The sequence below is a fragment of the Thunnus maccoyii genome, chromosome 23, assembly GCF_910596095.1.
Source record: "Thunnus maccoyii chromosome 23, fThuMac1.1, whole genome shotgun sequence".
NCBI classification, from domain to species: Eukaryota; Metazoa; Chordata; class Actinopteri; order Scombriformes; family Scombridae; genus Thunnus; species Thunnus maccoyii.
In genome coordinates, this window is record NC_056555.1 from 22,634,489 (window position 1) to 22,660,492 (window position 26,004).

The following is a 26,004-nucleotide window of genomic DNA, read 5'->3' on the forward strand; positions in this document are numbered from 1 at the left end:
GAGAGGAGAGAATGAAAGGAAACAAGACAGGAAAGGAGAGAGAAAGAAACAATGGAGGAAAGGAAAGAAGGAAACAAGAGAGGAAAGTAGAGGTTACTGCAGGTAACAATTATATCTAATTAAGAGGAGAGGGAGGAGAGGAAGAGGAGAGAGTGATTGAGACGGAGATATGAGGGGAAGTGAAGAAAAACAGAGACAAGAAAGATTGAAGGTAAACAAGTGCGAGAGAACCTGCAGAATATCTGCGGTACAACAACATGTTTATTCCTACAACACGTCTCATAAACACAGTGCCAAAGTTCCCCACAGAACAAAAACAATGTGTGCTAAAAAACATGGCAACAGCAGACTCAACAAAGCAGCTCAGACGCCCTTCTGCCTAACTACTTCCTCCAGCTTTTCCTGCTCCCCTCCCAACTGGACGTGACTGGAAAAACCACTGATCAGATGCCAGAATCACCACAACTGACTCCTTTCTAAGTGAGAGAGCCGAGGCTCAACTGTCAGCCGCTAACAGGTGTCTGAGCTCCTCATCCTCTCCTCAAAGGTGAGTTCTGACACCTTGTGGAGGAAGCTGATTTCAGAGGCTCGTATCTGTAGTTTCATTCACAACCTGAGTCACTACGAAGCAGCAACTACTACGGTTTGAGGCTGAAGCCAGTGTGAACACGGCAGTGGTGTGATGCTGGTTCCAGTGGTGGAAAGTAACTAAGTACATTTACTCAAGTACTGTATTTAACTTCTCACATGCTTTCATTTCAATAAATGTTCAAATGATCCAGTATTTCAGCAAAAATCAAAGTTTAGAGAAAAAGTCCAAAAACTGAAAACAGATTTGTGTATCAGAACTTTGTTTTTTCTTCTTTCCTCTCCCATTAATCATCTCACCACCCCTCAGATTTATCTGCTGACCCTTTGGAGGGGCCCGACCCCTAGGTTGGGAACCAGTGGACTAAACTAGCTAACTGTATATAAAGTAGTGTAAACTAGCTCCACCTCCAGCAGCTACAACAGTAACATGCTGCTCTAACACTGATGCTTCACTATTAATAATCTAATGATGTCATATATAATAATATATCAGTCAGAGGGACCAAACCACTACTTTTACTGCAATACTTTAACTACATCAAGCTCATAATACTTATGTACTTTGACTGCAATACTTTAACTACATCAAGCTCATAATACTTATGTACTTTTACTGCAATACTTTAACTAAATTTTGCTGCTATTTTTACTTAGGTGGGACTTTTCATAAAGGAATTTTACTTGTAAGGGAGTGTTTTTGCATTTCTATGTTGGTACTTTTACATAACTAAACAATTTGAGTACTTCTTCCATCAACCAAGGCGTGGCGCAACACAACATGGTCAAAGTTCCAAAACTTGAGGTGAACGTATGTAGAAATGCTGCCAGCCAATCAGAACAGAGCGGGCTCATCAGGAGGCGGGCCTTAAAGAGACGGCCTGTTTCAAACAGAGGCTGAACTGAGGGGCAAAAACAAGAGGTAGAAGAGAGTGAATATTGGACAGGTGGACAGAAACAAAAAATCAAAACATTAAGATAAATTAAAAATAAGCAAATAAAACATGAAAATACATTAAAATTTAGACATTTTAGTGCAATAAACATACATAGATGGATGTTAATTGAAGGCCAGTTTATGTACCGTGTCATGCCAGTGAACCCTGTTGGATAGATATATTAAGATAAAATAGAGCAGAGAGGAATTTAACCACAGTGCTGTGTTGACATTAGACTAAAAATAACCGAGGGGGACGGACCGACTGTCTGGGTGTGTGTTTATGTCCATATGTGTGCATGTGTGTGTGTGTGTGTGTGTGTGTGAGCAACAGTCATAAACAAAGTTCTTGCTCTCTGCTGGTTTCTCAACACATGTGGTGTTTCTGAAACTATCTTTAGAATCAGAGACATTAGCCCACACCGATAATGATCATACACAGTGACCGACTGGAACTATTTCATCCATCACTTTCCATCATACAGTATGCAACAAATGTGTAAGAACATAGTTACATAAACACTTCACAAGGCTTCAGCTCCAGCACTTACATTTGTTTCTATGTGAGTTACATTACAGCCTCCAGATGGCGCTTGTAAGACTTCATCCTGTTACCAACAGCCTTCAAACCATAAACAGTGTATAAACACAGACGTAGTAAGGTGTGACGTCACCCGTTGGTTTGCACACTGAAGCACAGAGTTGCAGTTTTTAGTCAGCATCTTCTTTTCTTTTTGGAGCCAGGACCCTCCAAATAAGGAGTGCAGGGTGTAGCTACTTTAGCTAAATGGCGCTAACAGGGCAGGTATTATAATCAAGTAAGATTAGACTTGACAGACAATGTCACTACAGTAATTTGACAGTTTTGTGTGTACATTTTCTTGTTGTTTTAAGTTGTTTTTTTTTACATTATCTTTGGTCTTTGCCCCCCAGTGTGACTATTTTCAAGTATTTTTTCAGGTAAGTTGTTCAGCTTTTTATTCTAAAGACATATTTCAATTAAGGTAAATACAGTACAGCACCTAACAATGTACTATTGTCCTACACTTTATAAGTATTTCATCACCTACAGAGGTCAGTGCAGCACTCTTTGTCCTCCATACAAGATTTAGTGTGAATTGGCTCTTTAACAATGAACAGAATATATAACATTATAATCTAAGCTAAAAGGACAACTTACTGGGAAAATGGAGCCGGCTCAGGTTTCCCTGAAGTGTGGAACGTTTGTTATGTGATCACAGGTGGTTGAATACGTCTCTGGTGTCGAATGTGAATATCCTCCTTGATCTTTCTCCGGTCGTCTACTGAGTCCTTGTCGATGACCTTTCACCCCTTCCCATGTTGTCTGCTTTTGGTGTTCATTTTTCTATTATGCCCAGGCGCCTTCCTCCAAAAGAAAGTAACCTTTGAGTTTATTTTGCGATATATAACAAGTAACTTGATTGACTACATGCTGAAGAGTGAACTTTAGTTACTTGAGCGTTTTTATTCCCGCAATAACAGAACAGCTTAGATTTATCTGAAGGAGGAGGAGGAAGGAGGGAACTGAGTCCTGGCATTTATCAGAATTTCAACATTTAACCACTTCACCTGTGACACAGACAGAGAGCCAGACAGCTGCAGGCAGAGCTTCCCTTCATCATTTATTGTATTTAGACAGCTGGAACAGTGATAAAACCATTTTAAACAGCAGGCTGCAGACGCTCACACAGGAACACATCAGGCTCAGTATGTCAAGATAGCGAACAAACAACATCCTCTGTTATATTTCATTACGACATGCAGATTAAGTCCTTCAAAGTTTGGTCCAGGGACCCTCGGAGGTCCTGCTTGGGGTAGAGGGGGTCCACAGCAGAGGTTTCTTTCCATCGGTAATTTCAGTATACTGTTTTTGAGTTTTCAAGTATACTTTTACATATACTTTTTTTTGAATATGGAAGTCCTTTAAAAATTCAAATAAAAATAGAAAAATAGAAATAAAAATTCAACTCAAGCATCCCAAAATTATGACTTAGCACCTTAAAATTTTAAAATATATATATGTTTATATTTTTTTAACTAACTAAATATAACATTAACATCATAATAATTATGAGATACTCACAGAAATTTCTATTTTAATTACTCTTAATCTGCTCAAATGTTTATTTCCCTGGAACAGTAGCAGTGGAAAAACAAAAAAGATATAAATGATGGAGAACCTCTTATGTAGTATGACACTTATCCCAAAAAGGTTAAAAAAAATACACAAAAATAAACACATACTGGAGGACTTCAACCAGTGCCAGTAAAAAAAAAACTAAAATCCAAAACTCATTAATAATTCATAAATGCGACAGCAACAAGATTCAGAGTGCAAAAAAAACAAGTTTTGTTGCACAAGATTAAACCACAGCTCTTACACAAAATATGATAGTAATAAAACAATGTGATCTCATATATTAAATCTGTGCAGCAGTGTCCCATTGAAGGCGTATTGATTTATAATATCAATATTCTGTATCTTTATTTCTGAGAAGTTTATGGAACAGCGAGTTTAAGATGAGAAAGTTGTACATTTTACAGAAACACCACAACTTCAGCTACCTGAGACGATGAGTATTTTTGAAATATTTTCCAGGCATCATGACAGACAGTTACAGCAATAAATGGTTATGTATAAAGTATGGAAGCCCATTCCTGCCAAAAAAGAAATTAAACATATACAAAAAAATGAAATAAAGCAGAAATACTTCAGAACTATGGCCTAGTATCCGAGTATCTTTTTTGTCATAATTAGGAGAAAATATGTAATTATATTGAGTTAATTAATAATTCATATGAGATTTCCAATATTATCACGAGATATTCATTTTTATACATTTCTAACTCTTCTGTTTTATTTTTGGGCAGTAATGGGCTTCCGTATATAATAAAAACCACACAATATGAAGAAGACAGAAACAGTGTTTCTAAATTTTGTTCCTTCAGGCCTCAATGTGAACGAAAACACTGAGTGCAAAGTAATCACAGGTTTATCTGTAATGTTAAAGGGACACTCTGATATTTTGATATTTAAATTCTGTAAATTTTAATTCACTAGAAGATCAGTATCAGTTTCATTTCTGTGCATGCAGTACGGAGATAATTAAAGCTTTCAGTTTCATTGATTAATCAGTTAATTAAAAATATATATTTATTTTACTCTCCCATTTATATTTTACAGCTTGATTTAAAACCTCCTCTTATCACTTTTCTTGTTTTCTCAATCCAGGAACACAATTAAAAATCATCTATATTCCTCATTTTGCACTTACCATGTTTGCCATAAACATTTATATATATATATATATATATATATATATATATGTATTTACATTTATTTGTCACTTCTAGGACTCCATACACATTAGGCTGTTTATTAATGGGATACAATTTTGGTGAAAAATCTGTTTATTGATAAAGCTGATCAGCCAAAATATCAGTGTGTTCCTTCTCCATAAAAGCGCAGGTTAAGCTACAGTAGCACTGAGGTTAGGTGGATGTTATATGGTGGGTCATTTGGACACTGCTGATTGGCCATTGCCAGACATGGAGGGGTCCTGGCCATGTTCAGGTGTTCAGGCAGTGGTGGCGGCGTCCTTCCTGCCGATCTGACAGTAGAGAATCATGGCGAAGACCATGCCGGCGATCTGCAGAGAGACGACACGTCAGATAACAGAACACTGAAACACTGAATATTATAATTATGTTTGTTTTGTATTAATCTACTTCTGTTTGATGGTTGTATGAGTGCTCATCATAAAGTGGTTCCCAACCACAGCCTCAAAAAATCACATAATGATGAAGTAGACGTTGCCTCTTAGTAGATGTTACCTTTTTGTCTTGGGTCACAAGACAAAAAGGGTGGGAAACTCTACTTAAAGCAACTGAAAAGATATTAGAAAATGTTTGATTAAAGAGTCAATAAATGTATGTCTGTGGACAAAAAAAACTTAAATAGAGAAGTTAACTACAACTCCCAAGGTGCATTTCAGGAAAAAACCATCAGACCTAAAAAAAAAAAAAAGCAGAAACCTGATCAAACAAACCTTTAAATATGTTTATTTTTGAATTTGGGGGCAATTAAGCATGAATTTGGTGACTATAGCGTCATGTTTTATTCCCATGGCAACTGACTGAGCCAAGACTTATTGGTATTGTAGTGATTAAAATCATTCAAAATGCCAAACTGACAGAAAAATCCTGATTTCTGGCAAAGTTTAAACATTGAAAATTTGTAGTCATAACATGAATCTGTATAAATTCTACGTTTCTACGTTAATTCAGGAGAACATTAAAGGGAAACTTTGCAGTGGGGAAATAATTCTTCCAGAACCACCAGCTCCCCCAATTTTATAATTCAGTAATTTATCATATAAACAGCTTCAATTTTGTAATCAACTCTAATGCTAGGCCCCGCTGTAAGACTAACCTGAACTGTCTCTAATGTAAAAAACGGCTTAAAAAACGAGTTTGTCTGCAACAATTAGTCGATTAATCGATCGGCAGAAAATTAATCAGCAACTATTTTGATGATCAAAGAATCCTTTCAGACATTTTTTTAAGGAAAAATACCAAAAATTTGCTCCTCCAGCGAGAGGATTTGAAGTTTTTCTGTGTCGTACATGATAGTAAACTAGTAAACTTTGGGCTTTTCACTGTTGATCAGACAAAACAAGACATTTGAAGACGGCTGTGAGAAACTGTAACGGCTGTTTTTCACTATTATCTGACATTTTATAGAGCCGAATAATCAAGGAAACAATCAGCACTTTAATAAGTAATGAAAATAACTGTTAGTTGCAAAATATATACTGTATGTACAAACATTTTTAGCAGTGTAAAACAGTGTTTGCATGTGTGTGTGTGTGCTGACCAGCAGGATGGCGATGGCGAATGCGATTCCCACCACCACCTCCATGTGTTTCTCCATCAGACGGATGATTTGGGTGGCGCAGGGCTGCAGGATGAGACCATGACATCATCATTACTGTGCATCACATGCTTGTACGTTTTGTCCACTTTAACATCATTTCATTAAATGTGATTAAAGAAATTCCATCTCTCTGCAGGTTTGAAACTTAAGGAAGGACATAAATCTAAAATATTCAAAAACATGAGAGACTGTAGTTGCAGTTTACAGATGGGTGTCTGTGGACTACAGTGATATTTCAGTCTCACCGTGGAGTAGACGCCAGACTTGCAGTCTGTATCGGTGGCGTTGCAGCGACAGGAGTTAGGGACTACGTCCCAGTCTGACGCTCCGTTCACAAGTCCACAACACTTCAGCTGCAGGGACAAAACAACACATGAGACTCAGCTGTTCAACAGACTCAACAGCAGCTACTCATCAGCTGTTCATGTATACAAATAAGGTCTTATGTGGTATTTTGTGTTTATGGACGTTACGCTGTTCAGTGAAATAGTGTTTTATTTATTGACTGCTCTACTTGAAGGAAGCGGTGGATACTGTAGGAATAATAAGCTCTGGCTTCAGTCTGCACCTTTTTGTTCTTATCTAAGAGGATTTATTGACATTTTTATGGTATGTATTCTGATTTGATAACATTTACATTTTTCTTTATGTGCTACAGACTGAAATAAAGCTTGATGATGATGTGTTAGTTCCTGATTTGCTTCCACATTTCTCAATAATTTTTTTTTTTAACTTATTTTATTTCTTTTTCTCAAGTGCAGTCGTACAGTACAATCAGCTTTTCAAATATTTACATTAATACAGGTGTAAATGAAGCAATGTTAAGGGTCCGTTCATCCATACAGCCATTATCAGTGCATAAGTGAATAAAATGAATAATAATAATAATAAAAAAGGTAAACAAAAAAAATAAATAAACAAACTTTAAAAAACAAAGCAAAACAAAAAAAGTTACAAATACATACATACGTATATATATACACCAAAAAAAGGAGTAAAACTTCAAGTAAAACTTCACATTTCTCCATAATGTTAAAAAACAGTTGTTTATCTGTTATCACATCTAAGTTAAAAGCCTATTTTAAAAGGCTTGTCTAGTTAAAAGTCTAGTCTGTTGTTTATCCTTTATTTATGTATATTATGTTTGAATTGATCTTGTGTACATATATATAAATTATATAATGTATAAATGTATAAATAAACTTGCTTTGACTGTGTTGAGGTACTTCTGTCTCCTGATTGGTTTGTTCACAACTAATGAAACAGCTGCACTTTTTCACTTGTAGATTTGATCAATGTGATGTATATTTATGTAGTATCTGTATTGTGTCAGTGTCTATGAGACAAACGTGGTGGCAGCCTGATGCATGTGCGCCCTCTAGTGGGTTTCCATGGTGACTACAGTCTGACTGATACACACATGACTCCCCCTAAAGCCACATATGTTTACGTTGACTGACAAGCTTTAGAGGTGCTGGTAGGTGTGTTACCTGACTCCAACTTTGCATTCACACAGAGATGAGAGCTGGTATCAATCTACTAATCTACTAATCTAATTGAATACGTGTATTATTATATTTCCCAAAAATGTTGAATTATCCCGTTAAGGTGCCAGAATCTAGTTTTATTTCATGTGATACTACAAGAGTATCTGTGACATCACAGGAGGGAAACATAAAATGTCCAAAGCACTGAATCTCCCTCAGAGTGAATCATAAAAAAGGGAAAAGAATTTATTTATAATACTATTAAAAATACATTTTTATAGAAACTATAATTCTGTCTGACACTGTCTGCACATGATGAACACTGCAGATAAATGAGTCACACAACTCACTGATTTATGCCCTTAAATAACAAATCAATCACTCGGGTTTCATATTTTGATTACTAGAGTCTCCAGGAAATTAATGTGAGTCAATGTAATGTCCCCTGAAGTGATGGAAACACGACTGCGTGTGTGTGTGTGCGTGTTTGTGTGTGTGTGTGTGTGTGTTACGTTCTGCTGCAGATTCTCCAGGTCTTTCTTCACATCGTCTGTTTGCTTGGACAACGGGGTCAGTTTTTCCAGACGCTCCTTCACCCAATCCTTCACCTGCATGACAAAAAGCAACGTAAAAGCTTCAAGCGGTCGTCTGAACAAACTGACGAGACCGCAGGTGACACGAGGACACTCAGCACTTCCTGTTTTACCTTCTTCTCGCCCACGGCTCCCAGGATGCCCGCCGCCAGCAGGAGGATGAAGATGACGAGGAGGCTGATGAAGAACTGAGGGATACAGACGGAAGACATTTTTCATAGTTCTGTTATCTTTGACAAAACAGCCTCTAAACACATTATTACATTATATTAACAGCATGAAAACACATACTAGGATGTTGTTTTAGAAAAATTATTACTGTAAATTCTCAGATTGTTGCTTTTCTTTAACTCAAATGTAGAGAGTTAGTGCCATAATGTTGGTTTAGCAACTAAAACTAAAACATTTCTAACTTTTGCTTAGTCTGTCTTTATTATGGGAAGTACAACTTCATCAAAATATGTTGCTACATTGATATAAATCTGCATTATTTCTGTAAGCGTAAGATTTCAGATCTAGTTACAGGTGAGACACAGTCCAGCAGGAGGAGCTGCCTGCAAGGCTAAACTCAGGGAAGAATATCAAGTTTTGGTTTCACTAATTTCAGCCAGAGACGAATATATATTTATATATATTTTTAAATACAGAAACTGGTTTCAGTCTCAATACTAAAACAAGACTTTTTTGTGACTTCTTACTTTGTTGTTTCTACAAAAACCTGAGAAAAACCTTCGCAAATGCATCTGTGTTTGTTATGTTGTCTGAACTAGAGCTGCAACAATAACTCAATTAATCAATTAGTCGACTGACATGAAATAAATATCCTTCTCGTAATTCTTTTAAGCAAAAAAAAAAAAAAGAAAGAAAGAAATGAAAGCAAACATTTGCGGGTTGCAACTTGTCAAATGTGAGGAATTGAAGCTTTTCTGTGTCGTACATGATGATAAACAGAAAATCAGGAAAAAAATGGAAGATGTCATCATGAGCTCTAAGAAATTATAAGAGACATTTCTCACTGTTTTCTGACATTTTGTGGACAAATTTTGTGGATCAATAGATGAAAATGATCGTTAGTTGTAGCCCTAGTCTGAACATGAAACTTTTTATAAGATAATTCAGTATGAAATGAAAACAAAATCATAATTTAAGTCAGAAAATATCCAAATAACAGATAAACAATAATGTGATGATCCTCACCAGCAGCAGCATGCAGCGGTTCTCTCTGATGGCGCCGCAGCAGCCGAGGAAGCCGAGCAGCATGATGATCACTCCGATGGCGATCATCAGGTCGATGCCGGGAAGAGATTCATTGGTGATCTGAAGGAGGGAGACGGTCAATCAATGTTGAAATAAGAGATTACTGAGAGACAGAAAGTTGGTTTCTTAAAAAATGTTTTTTTTTTCTGAGGTGTAGGTGAAGATTTATACGGGTTTAGAGGATGAAAAATCCTCCAATCAGGCAGAGTTTTGAGGTTTATATGCAAGCAGAAGGTGCATTCATTCAAATAAACTCTCACCCGGTTTCCATCCTTGCTGACTTTCAGGTAGATGGACACACCCAGGATGATGCAGCCACTCACCTGCAGAGAGACAGAGGAGATTTAAATTACAAAAAGGTGCAAGAAGCGTCAACATGAGTTTATTGGTGAAAATCTGGTGACACCTGGTGGAGAAAACCTGCATCAGCTGAATCTGGAAAAATGTCAACTTTCACATAAATAATGAATCCAAAATGTTCTAGTGTGTGAGACACTTTCAGCTGCACAGAAAGGAGGTTTCAGTTTCTACAACACGATGCACACGAGTTAATCTCTAAAACTCCAGATACATAGATTCTAAACAACATCAAATAAACTACATGGACAAAAGTATATGGACACATTCACATTCAACCTGGCCAGGGTTGTCCACATTTTTTTGGATGTCCACATTTAACCAACAACCATGAAAAACTACTGCACACTAAATGATTTAAACAGCGCACCAGATCTCACCTGAAGTGCACTAAAAGAAACTAGTGCTCACTATGACATCGTTTCTAGGGTTCACATGAAAATTTCTGCCTCACACAAGATTGTTTGTGGTGCCCTCTAGAAAAATAAAGAAGTGCAAACAACTCTACGGCACACAAGTAACCAGAGCTGCAACGATTAGTAATTAATGGGCAACTATCTTCATAATCACTTAATGATTTAAGTCATTTTCAAGCAAAAATTCAGAAGATTTGATGGTTCCAGATTCTTAAATGTGAGAATTTGCTGCTTTTCCTGCTTTTATATGATGGTAAACTGTATATTGTCTTTATCACACAAAACAACACATTTAATGACATCACCTTGTGCTCTTGGATATTGTGATGGGCAGTTTTCACTGTTTTCTTATGTTTTATAGGCCAAACAATTAATCCATTATGAAAACAATCATTAGTTGCAGCCCTACAGGTAACCTGCAAGACCACCAAGACTGTTCGTTCAGTAGTTTTTCTGACATGTTGTAGTTTCTAGCGTGAACAAGATAGTTTCCTGTTCAAAGGAAAATGCTTCCACAAACTGTTTTTGCACTTTATATTAGCAGCTCTGTAAAAGCCAACAGATGAAAAGTCACTGTTTTATATCGAAGAGCTTCTCTTATCATGTAACTAGATGTCTCAAATTTATTCCATTAATTTGAATTTTTGTTTTGTCCGATTTGTAAAATACCTAAATTATAAAATTTAATGAAATTAATTGTAAACTAGGTCAATTTTAACCCAGTGGTTTTCAGTGTGCAAGCCTGAAAAAACTTGAGATTACATTTTTTGGCCGTATCACCCCGATCACCCAGTCCCACATAGTTTTTGTATGTAATAGACAGAGAAGTGGAAAAAAAAACTTAAAACACTAAATTCTGCAGAACTTTCATTTTTCTGACCAGGTTCTTTGTCCAACAATAAACCAGTGATGGAAGAAGTACTCAGATGCATCAATGTAAAAATACTCCATTACAAGTAAAAGTCCTGCATGATAAATCCTCCTACAGTAAAAGTACATAAGTATTATGAGCTTGATGTAGTTAAAGTATTGCAGTAAAAGTACATAAGTATTATGAGCTTGATGTAGTTAAAGTATTGCAGTAAAAGTACATAAGTATTATGAGCTTGATGTAGTTAAAGTATTGCAGTAAAAGTAGTGGTTTGGTCCCTCTGACTGATATATTATTATATATGACATCATTAGATTATTAATAGTGAAGCATCAGTGTTAGAGCAGCATGTTACTGTTGTAGCTGCTGGAGATGGAGCTAGTTTTCACTACTTTATATACAGTTAGCTAGTTTAGTCCAGTGGTTCCCAACCTAGGGGTCGGGCCCCTCTAAAGGGTCAGCAGATAAATCTGAGGGGTCGTGAGATGATTAATGGGAGAGGAAAGAAGAAAAAACAAAGTTCTGATACACAAATCTGTTTTCAGTTTTTGGACTTTTTCTCTAATCTTTGATTTTTGCTGAAATATTGGATCATTTGAACATTTATTGAAATGAAAGCATGTGAGAAGTTTAGAGGGAAAAATCACTATTTGGTGGAGCTGTTAACAACTCATAGACATGTGAAATGTGACCCCGACTACACACTGCTTTTTGTAAGACGTCAAAAGACAAAAAGGTTGAAAACCACTGGTTTCATCTTTAACAATGTGTTGTATTTTAAAAGCTTGTTATATTATCCATTGTGCCAAATATTCATCTGAAAACTAAAGCTGTTAAATAAATGTAGTGGAGTAGAAAGTACAATATTTCCCTCTGAAATGTAGTGGAGTGGAAGTATAAAGTAGCATCAAATGGAAATACTCAAGTAAAGTACAAGTACATCAAAATTGTACTTAAGTACTTGAGTAAATGTACTTAGTTACTTTCCACCACTGCAATAAACCAAACTGAGAAGACAGAACCACCAGCTGATCCTGATCAGGACTCTGGTGGTTTACAGGAGGGCTGCTGAGTGACTTGCATTATTCAACACTCAGACAATTAGCCGACACAAACACGCTACTGTGTGTAATCGTCTGCCATCAATATTTCATCCTCTGAGCTGTTGACACGCAGGAGAGAAAAGACAGAGCCATAAAACAGAGACCAGACCACAGCGTTTCCATGGAGACTAAACTAGAGCTAATTACAAGCTGATGTTGATGACATGGATGAAGACAAATAGAGAGATACACTCCTCCGGCCTGAGCATACAGGCAGTTTTCTGTGTATTTATCAGAATATAAAAGATGTTTTTTTGTCATTATTTGTACAAATATACTTTTTAAATGTGTTTTATTGATTTTATATGTTTTTTAAATTAATTTAATTTTCAGTTTTTGCTGTTTTCTTTATGTTAAGGGTCCTTGGGTTACGTGAAAGGCACTTCAAATCAAATTTGTTATTATTTACAAAAAAGCTTTAAACTGCACATTACAATGCAATAAGAAAAATAATAATTCACCATAATTTTTTTTTAAAAACCTCTCTCTATATTTTATCATCTGGGTAAAATGAGATGAAAGTTTACAATTCAAAGTTAAATTTCTGACCTTTAACTTTCCTTCTGCTGTTTATCTTAATTATTTACTTAATTATGTAACAACATAATAATAGTTATTATATATATATAATTATAATAGTTATACAGCACTTATCAAAATCGAGCCATTATAAAAGCTGTACATGTTATAAGAAAACTAAGAAAAATCAAGTAAACAGTTAATATTTGAATCAAACAAAAAAGGCCAATAATATACCAATATACATGAATTCTTTTGTAAATGAGAGATTTCACTTATTGATTTTTAATAAATTTGAAAACATATCTAAAATCATTTTGTCATTATGCATTATTGAGTGTAGATTGATGGGTAAAAAAAATGGTAATTTTATCCATTTAAAATTAAATCAACTACAGAATAAAGTGTTGAGGGGTCTGAATCCATTGTAAATATATGTGAATGTATAGAAAGATACACATAGATATGTTTAAGAATTATATATTTTGTCCAGATTTTATTCCTTTTTTTTTTTTTTGTCTCATACGTCTAAAATTAAATTAAATATCTTTAGGTTTTGAAATGTGATGACAGCCCCTCAGGCTTTTAAACTTCTGACTTTAAGACAAAATTTGTACTATTGTGACACTTTTTATAAACCAATTAATCACCAGATCAATCGATAATGAAAACACTTGTGATTTACCTTAAACATTACCTCTCTATCATACTTTAAAATGTAAATCATGTTGTGCTGCAGTTGTACATGAAGTGTTTTATACTCTAAATAAACACTGAGGTTACATTTAAGGAAAAGTGATAAATCATTCATTCCACCTCTGAATGAACGGAAACCGATGTGATAAAGAAAAAATGGACATGACCTCTGTACTCTCAATGGTAACACACACACACACACACACATCATGCCACCACACCCTCAGACTATTTATACTCTTATTCAGGCTGAAAGGCTGATTGAGTAATGTGTTGAGGTTTTAACGTCCTGAGTCACACCTTCACATACACACACACACACACACACACACATGACCAATGAAAGTGTGCAGTCACAGTCTGATGATGTTTTTGACCACTCACTAAAGGTCTCCATCTAAATCCTCACACACAGTTTTCAGCATTTTCATTTAGATACATTTAGGAACTTTTATAGAGCAAATTTTACGGACATAAATAATGAATGAATAAAGCTAAAACTTCAAATAAAAAGTCATAAAAATATCAATTATTCAGTAATGACAGTTTCAGTAACACCCTGGCCTCTTATAAATGGGGTCAAGATTGACATTCTCTGCAGTTTTATTTAGAAATTGCATTTATATACAACTGATTCGCAGCAGAGAGCATGTTTTGTAAGGCATTTAATTCCATATATCCCATCATAATGAAAGGAAAAGTCGCAAAATGTTCATACTGACCAGATCCGAGGCTGGATTAACAAACATGCAAAACACAGGTTTACCTCAGATCATTTGGGTTTAAATAATAATCTGATTAATCACAATTTGTTGTAAATTAGCAGCACTGATGTCCAATCTGAACTCTGACAGGTCCTCCATTTTCCGTCTTGTGGTCCTGGTCTTGAAGAGGGATTCTGTGTCAGTATCTAGTTTGAAGACTTTAATAGTTTTAAGTTTCTATTGAGCTCATTTGTTGTGAAGTTGTGTTTTTACCAAATTGCACAAAGAAAACTGAGGGACAGAAGCGCTGTAAGGCTGCAACCAACTATTGATCCATTAAATGCTGATCGTTAGTCCCTAAAAGCTCAAGTGAACATATTCAGAAGTTTTGTCCGACCAACAGTTAAAAACACAAAAATGTTGAGTTTACTATCATGAAAAACTGGAAACAAGCAAATATTCACATCTGAGAAGCTGCTACCAGAGAATTTTTAGCATTTTGTGTTAAAAAAAAAAGACTTGAAGGATGAATCAGTTATCAAAATGGTTGTTTTGGCATAATTTCCTGTCATACATTGACTAATCACCTAATCATCTCAGCTCTAGAGTACTACCATGTGTAATGGGGGGTCAACAGGGGAACCAACAACAAACTTTTGCCTCAGGGCCTAATGAATGGATCAGAATAATTAATGATTTGTTTTCCTACAATATCCACTGTAGCGACTACTTTTCAAAAAAGGTTGCTAAGAGACTTAGTAGTCTCCCATATGTGACACGTCCATACAAAACCATCCCCAAGTCCAGATGACGTTTTACTGATGTTTTATTGAAAAAATAAACAAAAATGAAAGAGTCTGTCAATCAGCTATTGCACAAAAAATGCAATCTGACTGTGAAAATAAAGTGATGAACAGACGATGGTAATGATAGTAATGATGGTGACAATGGTGATGGTCAACAGAAAATATCAGAGCTCTACCAACTCCCTTTGTCCAAAAACTCCCGCCACCACCTAAGTGAACAGGTTAAATAATAGGAAACCACACCCATGTGTAAAGCAACATAAGTGACGCAATACGTGATGCCCACGTCAATATATAAACAGAAATAACAACATATTTTGGCTCCTACATCCACTCTTAATCAAAAATCTAGTCACAGCAACTGAAGTATGAATTTTTATGGCTCTGTTAATGTCCTCACAACAGGCCGGATAATAAAATAAAGTTGTCACAATATAAATGTCCTTTCTTGGAGGCGGTTGACTATTTTCACTTGAGAGAGAGAACTGCTGACATTCAGGTTGGTTGAACGACAAACACAAAGACAAACAGCTTGTTGGTGGTAACATCGCCTGAGAAAAAAAGACAACCCTCATAACTCTGCTCACACCAGCTTTGCTGCTGCTGAGACGTCGGCCCTCATACAGAGTTTAAAGATAACAGAGAAACTGCTCCGACTGCAGGATCAAACCTGTTTCACGACAAAGTAAACACAGCTTCTTTCTTTTTCTGTCAGTCATCTGTTAACACATGGCGAATTGTAAAGATATTAAATATATTAAAAAAAACAGGTAAATGAAAATGAGTGTCCTGTCTTTGACTGGAAACAGGAAACAGTCTATTACTGGACGTGGGAGGAGTGATTTCCTGCTTTGCTGCTATTACCTGCTAATATGTTGTACTATATTTTTAAACTCTAACAGCTCTTTTCATCACTTAAAATGTGTTTTTTTCCAGTTTTATTTATATATTTATGATCACTTGTTTTTTGTGTTTTTTTACCTTCCATTTTTTGATTGTAATGCACCACAACAACAAGATAAATTCCTTTTATGTGCAAACCTAAATGGCAATAAACCTGTTTCTGAATCTTTATCAGTGGAAATAAAAAAAACACACCCACGCAAAACGTTTTTCTTTCTCATTCAGAGTGGTTGCCAGCGGTTACAGGCGGGTCACGCCAGAGCGAAAAAGAGCAACGCAAACATTCAGAGTTCAGTACGGAGTTGTGGACCTTTGTTATCACCCAAACATCTGGCAGGTTTAAACTGAGAGATTAAAACCTGCATCACTGTATGGCTCAGAAACACAAACACACACAGAGCCAAACCTGCAGAGCTACATAGCAATCAGAGGTCAACGGGTGTGAAAAACAAACACACCCTTTTGCACTCACAGCAGTTTTATAGACTGAATCAGAGCAAATTATTAGAAAGCAGGATTATATCTGATCAGGATTATTTAAGATTACAAATAATCAGGATTAGAGTTATTTGGGACTACAGTAAATCTGGATTTCTGTTAATGACAATAACAGCTGATCTAGTTAGCCAGGATTACTTCTGATCAGAAGTTAAATTAACCGAGATTACGGTTAATCAAGATTTCATGTGATCAGGATTAAAACTAGTCAATATTACAACTGATCAGCAATACATTTATTTGGGATTACAGTTGTTTAGGACTACAGTGAATCAGGATTACAGTTAATTAGGATTCGGTTTCTAGTTTATAATCAGATTTACAGTTTATCATTCTTACAGTTGATCATGATAACAGCAGATGAGGATTAATCAGATTCACAGTTCATGGGAATTAAAGTTAATTTGAATCATGGTAAATCGAGGTTATATATAATCAGAATTTTAATTACTCAGGATTATAGTTCATCAGGATCACAGGTATCGAGATTACACATGATCACAGTTAATCAAGATTACACGTGATCGGGATTAAAACTAGTCAGGATTACACTTGATAATGACTACAGTTGTTCAAGATTACACCTGGTCAGGATTATAATTACAGTTGATCAGGATTATAATTACAGTTGGTCAGGATTATATTTACAATTGATCAGGAGCACTTTTGAGCAACATCACAAATTGATTAGGATTAGGTTGCAGTTAATCAGGATTACGTCTGATCAAGATTAAAGTTAATCAGGATCACAGCCAATCAAGATTTTACCTAATCAGGATTACATCTGAAAAACATCACAGTTAATCAGGATTACCTCTAAATACTGTTACAATTGATAAGGATTACATCTGATCAGGATTACAGTTAAAAAGCATCGCAGTTTATCAAGATTCCATATTATCAGGATTAAAACTCGTCAATATTACAATCGATCAGGATTACAGTGGAAAAGAATTATAGTTTAGTGGGATTACTTCTGAACAGAATCACAAATTGATCAGGATTAGGTTGCATTTAATCAAGATTATGTTTGATCAGGATTACATCTAATCAAAGTTAATCAGGATCAAAGCTCAAGATTCCAAGTGATCAGAATTAAAACTAATGTTCAGTATTATAATTTATCAAGATTACAGTTGACAGATCAGGATTACTTCTGAACAGTATTACAGTTAATCAGGATTAAGTCTGATTAGTATTACAGTTAATCAGGATTACACCTGATCAGGATCTGGTTGCAATTAATAATTTCTGATCAGGATTACGGCTAATTACAATAACAATTCATCAAGATTATGTAAATCTGGATTCCAGTTGATAAGAATAACAATACATTAAATCAAGATCACATCTAATTAGAATTACAGCTGATAAAAAATGTTTATAGTGTTTCAATATATGGGAAATTGGGAAACAATTTATAAATACCATAGTAACAATAATGATCACAAAAGTCAATCAGATCAGATCAAACCGGTTCTGGGCAGTTCGTTCCTCAGCAGTGACTCACAGGCAGTCAGTTGTAACTGAGATACAAACTGATCTACTGGATTAACTTGAAATCCACCAAGCAAGCGAGCTGACGAGATGGTGTCATTACACAATCACCCCCCCCCCCCACACACACACACACACACACACACACACACACACACACACACACACACACACACACACACACACACACACACACACAATTACAGCAGAGACGCAGGTAATAACCAGTTAGGTGTGTACAGTCACAAACCCACCAAACCTTACAAAGTCATCCCACAGTGTTTGTGCCCTTGTTGAAGTCTGGTTGACTCATCAGGTATTAACATCATTCAGTAGGTTGTACAACCTACACAAATATGCACTTTTCCTTCACCTGACACACACTAGCTGGGCTCTAATGTTCAAACTGGAAGAACGGAGCAGGACTTCTTTATTTAATCAGCACCCTGTTGCATCAAAGCTCAACGTTTCGACTTACGCCTTCATCAGAGGCTAAACAGGGTTGAAAACCACATTTTATACATTTCCAAATGTCACAAAGCATCCTGTTGGATAATCAAGCCATCATCTGTGTAACCTGCTTTGCCACCTGTGTTTGCTTTACACCAATCCAGCAAGAAAGAACAAACCAAAAATCAAATTCCAATATAATTTCCAACAAACTGTATCAAAACTAAATAATAACAGTTAAACTCAGCTTGAAAGGAAACACCTCAAGTCTTGCTCTTCATTCAGTCCATGTGGCAATAGTGTGTTTAATTTTTGTATCCAAAATAGATCCAGATTGCCACCTAATATTCTGGAAATGTTGTCTTTCTCTTAAACTATCCACCAAAATCAGTTTATGAATCAATCTAAGGTGATACAGGCCATGCAGCTGATGAGTCAGGCTTCATTTTACATCTAAACCATCTCACATAAATAGTTTCCGACGAGGTTCAACAGTTTGAAGATGCAGCAAGTTACATAATCACGGAAAGGTTCTCTATCTGGTTTGTTTCTGTGCTGAATCCGTAGAAGGAGTTATGTTATAGGGTGTTTTCAAACTTATAGTTCAGTTGCTCTTGGTAAACTTGTTGGTTTGGTTCATTTTCACACAGCTTCTGGCTATGGGAGCCTTTTAGCTCAAACTTGCAGTCTTGTAGTCGGTCAGATGGAGGTCAAATCATGTTCCCACCACAAACAAACCTCTCCAGGGCTCATTTGTGACTGGACCTCTAAAGGGTCTCTGTGCAGTTGTTTTGGTCTGAGTATAATTGTTCTGTTCAGATCTACCCAAATGAATCATACAGAGGATGAAAACCAACCAGAACGTCAAAAAGTCAAAACCAATTTACTGATAAGGCGCCAAAAAACAAGTTTTTGAAGTCTGCTAATCTTTTGATATGTTTAAGTATTTTCATCAAAATTGGTTTCTGACAGGAACAACCACAACATACATGGACCACGTCAGTCCTGTACTGCTACTTCAACTATAGTAAATGTATTTAGTTACTGTCCACTGTGGTTTGCTGCAGAGCTAAAACATGCTTTCTTTCTGTTTGTATCATCTCTTTCCTCTGCTGGGATGGTCCCTGAACACAGCATCTATTATTCATGGAGGATATGAGCACTCTGCACTCTAACAGGCGTTAATGTACAGAGGAAGAGCTGCAGATAATTGGTTATCTCTCTTCTCTCGCAGGATGTAAATCAACACTGTTTGTTTGTCTGTATAGTGCCACAGAGACCACTGATGGTGAGGCCATAAAGATGCCAAGGATGGAGCTTTATATCGAGTTTCAGCTAATTGTTTAGCTGTCCAGCTGCAACTTTACTGTTCTGGTTCACTCTCAATGCTCTCATAGCGTCATTTTCAGCTCTAAAAAGCCACTGTACACTACCTGCTCAGCACCAAACGGCAAACACACACAGTTAGCTGTAGATTAGCTGGTGAACATAGTGGAGCATTTAGCTGCTAAAGAGCTAGATATTTCCCTCAGGAGTTGGTAGAGAGTAAAAACAGAGCTAAAAGAGAGTGAATATTGGACTTACATTCACCAGGTGGACAGAAACACGACTCCAAATGAATGATAATGTTGCTCCGTAACTGCTGGATGTGGAAATAAGCAACTGTTTGCTAACAAGTTCAACATATCAGCTTAAAAGCTGATGATATGTCAGTGTTGCATCTTGTTTCTGCTGTGCCCAAGTGGCCAAAAAATCTGTGATTGCACATTTAAGCATACAGTTAACAAAGGAAAATAGATTTTAAGCATAAACAGTCATTTTTCTGCTGTTTTTAATTCAAAAATCCACCAAATTCACATGATCTTCTTCACAGCATTCGCATTTGATTCCTGTTCATCTTTTAGGTTCATGACCATGTATTTCAGCAGATGGGAAGCATCACTTAGCAACTAAAAGCTACTGTAGAGTCACAAGTTAAAAACTATGGTAAACAGGCTTTATAGTAAACAACAACCCTACTCCACCCTCACTATCATCATCATCATCATTAGGTAAATGCATCATGTCCACCATGTCCACTGAGTGGTTAGAATCAAGTTAACATTGATCTAACAGCACTTTTGGGAACATGAGACGGACTGAGATGATCTCAGCAGGCAGGAGGGCTGACTTTATTTTAAACAGAAGACAGAGCTAAAGCTGGACTTTTGATTTGTTTGAATTATTTCTGGCACACTCCCTCCTGACAGAAAAACAGGAAGGATGTCATTTGGTATTTTGGAGAATGTTTTGAAGGCTAGAGTTTGGGTTTTACAGCCTCACCTCCATCTCTGTCAGTTACAAATTTTAATTTTGGGTGGTCAGGGAGGTGAGATGAGAAGATCAGCAGAACCCCAATTAGAGAGCTAACATGAACCAGGACTTTCCAGGTTTTGTTCCAGGAGTATGAAAACCTAATTTTAAATTAATGTAATTTATGAATGAACCTTGTAATCAGTGGAATTTGTCTCTGGTGTGTTGTGGTCCAGATTTTGCAGTACATGTAAATGCTGGTGTAGAGTCTTGAAATCACAAGTCTGAACCACACCCAACAAATTTCAGCACCCATAACTGCTGAACAAAGACATGTATCTGTGATGAAAAGTCCTCCTCCATCCATTCAGAAATGGAGGAGAATGATGATTGTACAGAGACACTAGAAGGCTGTTTACACATCCATCTGCTGAAAGTGGTTTCCAATCTTTTTCCTTAAGGGACCCCTATTTTACCATTGAGTAAACTGATGATCCCTGACAAACTAACATATTTTTTGAATGTTTTAATATTATGTTCAATGCATAACAACAACTGTACAGAAAAACTGTAAAATTAACCCAAATAGTGAACTTAATAACTGCAGGAAGTTTGTGTAAAACTAGTAATTTAGATGAATTTTGAGAAGATTATTTCCTGTGAATGTTGCAGCGCATCACGGATGAATTTTCCTTATATTTTAGCAACTTTCTATACAATTCTCTGTCTGTATTATTTATTTATTTTATTTTTAACTAACATACATAATTAATAGGCTTCTTTCGGACACATTTGCTGTTCTCTTCCCCCTGATGCTTGGCCATTGATCTATTAGCTTTTGGGTGTTTTAACTGCGTACCTTTTCTGATGTAAGACGAGGCTATTTAGCAGAGAGTGGAGGCTCTGTGAATACGCTGCCTGTCTACACCACGCCCTGAACCTTGTGGGAGCTTTTAAAGTTTATATCTTAAATAACAATATAAACTTTAAAAGTAACAATTACATATTTAAAACCCCTTAACATCAAGAATGCCTCCCGTGAAGCATTAGCGGTCAGGACCCCCAGGTTGGGAACCAGTGGTTTAAAATAACGCTATTTTGTCTTTGAAGGAGAAATAATATGAACAACAATATATAACTTCACGCCGGGTTCGGGTCCCAGTTTTAGGCCTGTGCAGAACTCTAAGACACACTCACTGAATGTTCCTACATTTCCCAGGATGCTCTCAGTTCAGTTGCTTTAATGATGTCATCATCAGGTGCATTATTTGACTAAGAGCGAGCCAAACAAGACCAAAAGCAGGAAACGACAACATCTCCTGTGGTGAGCTACGGTATTTAGTTCCTCTTTTACTCCAGTAATAAAACCACTGGTATGTGCATGTTTGATGCTCAAACATTGTGTAATACTAGTCAGCTGCCTCAGTAATGTCACTTACTCAGCAATATGTAGCCAAATATGGGTAACGTTTGCTATTAGTCACTATTATCTCTGGGTTTTTTTTTATTAATTCATTTTTATCAGTAAGGGAAAGAATATGCTATTTCAATACTATCATCAATACGCAAATTTTACACTTTTACACTCAGATGCATCAAGATGAGATGACAGATATCGAGTTCATCTCAGTATGTTCCGTATAGAAGGAGGTCATCCAGGAAGTGTTTCAACAGAAACTAGGCAGCACGGCCACATCTAAAGGCCAAAGTGAAGTCATCCTGTTCTGAAAGTTCAATATCAGATTCAGCAGAGTGAAACCAGGCTGCATCACAACTGCTTCCCTGATCTCACCAACAACTCTGTCTTTGTTGTCTCGTACAATGTGAGTCAGTAAAAACACTCCATTACAAGTCCTGCATGAAAAATCTTACTACAGTAAAAGTACATAAGTATTATGAGCTTGATGTAGTTAAAGTATTGCAGTAAAAGTACATAAGTATTATGAGCTTGATGTAGTTAAAGTATTGCAGTAAAAGTACATAAGTATTATGAGCTTGATGTAGTTAAAGTATTGCAGTAAAAGTAGTGGTTTGGTCCCTCTGACTGATATATTATTATATATGACATCATTAGATTATTAATAGTGAAGCATCAGTGTTAGAGCAGCATGTTACTGTTGTAGCTGCTGGAGGTGGAGCTAGTTTACACTACTTTATATACAGTTAGCTAGTTTAGTCCAGTGGTTATCAACCTAGGGGTCGGGCCCCTCCAAAGGGTCAGCAGATAAATCTGAGGGGTCGTGAGATGATTAATGGGAGAGGAAAGAAGAAAAAACAAAGTTCTGATACACAAATCTGTTTTCAGTTTTTGGACTTTTTCTCTAATCTTTGATTTTTGCTGAAATATTGGATCATTTGAACATTTATTGAAATGAAAGCATGTGAGAAGTTTAGAGGGAAAAATCACTATTTGGTGGAGCTGTTAACAACTCATAGACTTGTGAAATGTGACCCCGACTACACACTGCTTTTTGTAAGACGTCAAAAGCCAAAAAGGTTGCAAACCACTGGTTTCATCTTTAACAATGTGTTGTATTTTAAAAGCTTGTTATATTATCCATTGTGTCAAATCTTCATCTGAAAACTAAAGCTGTTAAATAAATGTAGTGGAGTAGAAAGTACAATATTTCTCTCTGAAATGTAGTGGAGTGGAAGTATAAAGTAGCATCACATGGAAATACTCAAGTACAAGTACATCAAAATTGTACTTAAGTACTTAAGTAAATGTTCTTAGTTTGATATGTGCTATACAAATAAAGTTATTATTATTATTATTAGTATTCAGGGTCAAGACAGTACAAGGCACCTTCCTGCAACTCAACAGTTGTGTAATTGAGGATCTCTTAAGCGGTTATTGGGGAACAAATACTCCATGAAACAAATAAAACCACCATGTTTCATTTGGTAAACTCCCTGCAGCACCTCCACCTTTTATTATAACAACAACGATATGTGCATTTCTATTCAACTGTTCTGCCCTCCCTCAAGAAGAAGCACCATGAGGTTTGTGTTGAGCAAAAGCTGAATCCAAAATGACCAAGCAGAGCTACTGATTGACCGACCTGGAACATTTGGTTAATGGGGAACCTCCCAACATGAAGCCAACTCAAACTAATGCAAATACTGACTACATTAGGAAATACTCCAAACAAAATGTTTGTTGATTTTGTCCAACAATGACGTTTACTGCAACCTGAACTCTAAACACAGGTGGAGGAGTGCTATGAGTGATATGATGCGTAGGACGAGGCCGAGTGGTCGACCACGCCCTGAAACTGAGACCTGAGTGTTTGTTTGTGGAGGGAGAGGCAGAGAAGAGAATAAGAAGCCGACACAACCTGTTCTACACTTCTGACAGGATTACAGAAACAAAAAAAAGTGCAGGAGGGAGACAGATGGTGGTCATACCAGAGCAGCTGCTCACAGAAACAACTAAATTAAATACAATTAAAGTAGTTTAAATAACTAAACACACATATTAAAAAAGATAAAATACAGAAACACCTGTTTACCATAGACAGACAGATAGAAAAATGCATAAAAGAGAAAAAAAGATGTCAAATGTAAAAAAAAAACTGAATCAAAAACATGTGGCACAAAAACAGACAAAAAGGTAGAAAATAACAAAAAAGAATTAAAAATAGAATTACCAATGACACTAATATGTCACTTCTGCAATTAACCCTCATAATTAGCCTAAAATCTACTTTTCATTTACTAAATGGGTGATTAATCCATAATGAAACTTTAAGAGAGCAGAGAGAGTATTCTTTAGGGTTTACACAATTTGTTTATGGAGTGAAATATTCACAATCAAACTATATTATGGTTCTTTGTTACCTAAAACAGGCGAACATAACAGCCATGATGATTTAAATGAATTTTACTAAATATGAAGGATGCAACAACAGTGATTTTATAATGTTTGAATATATATATAAGGGTCAAATTTAACCCAGACTAAAAAAGCTTACATATTTCATTTTTTCTATATTCTGGGTCACTTTAGGAAAAGTTTCAGGCTAAGGAAAGGTAGAGACACCTCTCAAATGTACAAAATTATTCAAATGCAAGGATAAAACACTGAACAAGAGTGAAATAAATGAACTCTGCATCAAACTGTGGCAAAATTAAAACAATTTAAGTGAGAAAATAAACAGATTCAGACTCAAACATAACCTCACAGTCAGAAACATTCCTAATAATGACACTATTAGACATTTCTGTGTGACTTTAATACTTGTGTTAAGTAATAGAAATACATTGTTATAGTGATGTGTTTTTGTTTTTTTTTTCAGACTCACCCAGAAAAGGAAATTGAAGAAGAAGAGAAGGTATTTGATGCACTTATTAACAGCCATGGTTTTCTTTTTCCTTTATTCGCTCCTGCTCAGCAGCTTCTAGCACTCGCCTCGCTGTCCTCTGCTGATGGAGGCCTCCTGCAGAATGAAGGCAGACAGAAACCAGCTGCCTCAGGCTAGTGAACAGACCAGCCTGCTCCTCCTGTTTCCATTCATGGAGGGTGTAGGACACACCCTCCTTTTTCTTCTCTACTTTCTGTTTCCCTGTCACTAAATTTTCCTACCCCTCCTTCCTCTTTTCCCTTTTTATTTCTTCCTTTTCTTACCTACATTTTATCTCTAGAGTCTCTTGTTTTAATTGTATGACACTTCATATTTGATATTTAACTGTCCAAATGGGTGATCACTTGTTGCATTTACATGTTGTATTTTTATCCTTAACCTCTCTTGCTTTCTGTGAGGTTTGTTCCTTAGAGTTCAGATTAAGCAATTTAACTCTTAACTGCACAAACTTATTGTAAATCTCTGGTTTCAGCCTCATAAATGTCACCTGTTCTCACATTTGCGAGGTTTTACTATTTTTGTGGTCACAAACATAGGCTACATAGGCTTTTAAAACACATAACTTTTGCTACGTTTACATCTAGCGCCCATACTACTTCGGCATGTTCAAATCCCTAAAATGGAGACGTTTGAAAACACTGCTGACTCATTTTAGGTTGAAATTTTGGTCTGGACAGGCGGAAACTAAGACTTTTGAAAACCATGCAGA

At 36.2% G+C, this 26,004-nt stretch overlaps 1 protein-coding gene and 1 long non-coding RNA gene across 2 annotated transcripts; one reads left to right on the forward strand and one right to left on the reverse strand.

Annotated features, from left to right (window-relative positions):
- The first annotated feature begins 29 nt into the window (after positions 1-29).
- LOC121890416 lies at positions 30-6,801 on the forward strand. Its single transcript, XR_006093774.1, has 4 exons — positions 30-547; positions 2,459-2,485; positions 6,429-6,553; positions 6,711-6,801. It is a non-coding gene; the product is annotated as an uncharacterized LOC121890416 (long non-coding RNA).
- Positions 4,910-25,307, reverse strand: LOC121890411 (tetraspanin-8-like). The gene is made up of 8 exons (XM_042402640.1): positions 25,236-25,307; positions 10,080-10,142; positions 9,760-9,879; positions 8,676-8,750; positions 8,482-8,577; positions 6,728-6,835; positions 6,423-6,506; positions 4,910-5,196 (listed from the first exon to the last, which is right to left on the reverse strand). Exons 1-8 carry the CDS (start codon positions 25,290-25,292, stop codon positions 5,125-5,127), a joined length of 675 nt encoding a protein of 224 aa, XP_042258574.1. The 5' UTR covers positions 25,293-25,307; the 3' UTR covers positions 4,910-5,124.
- Positions 25,308-26,004: the final 697 nt, after the last annotated feature.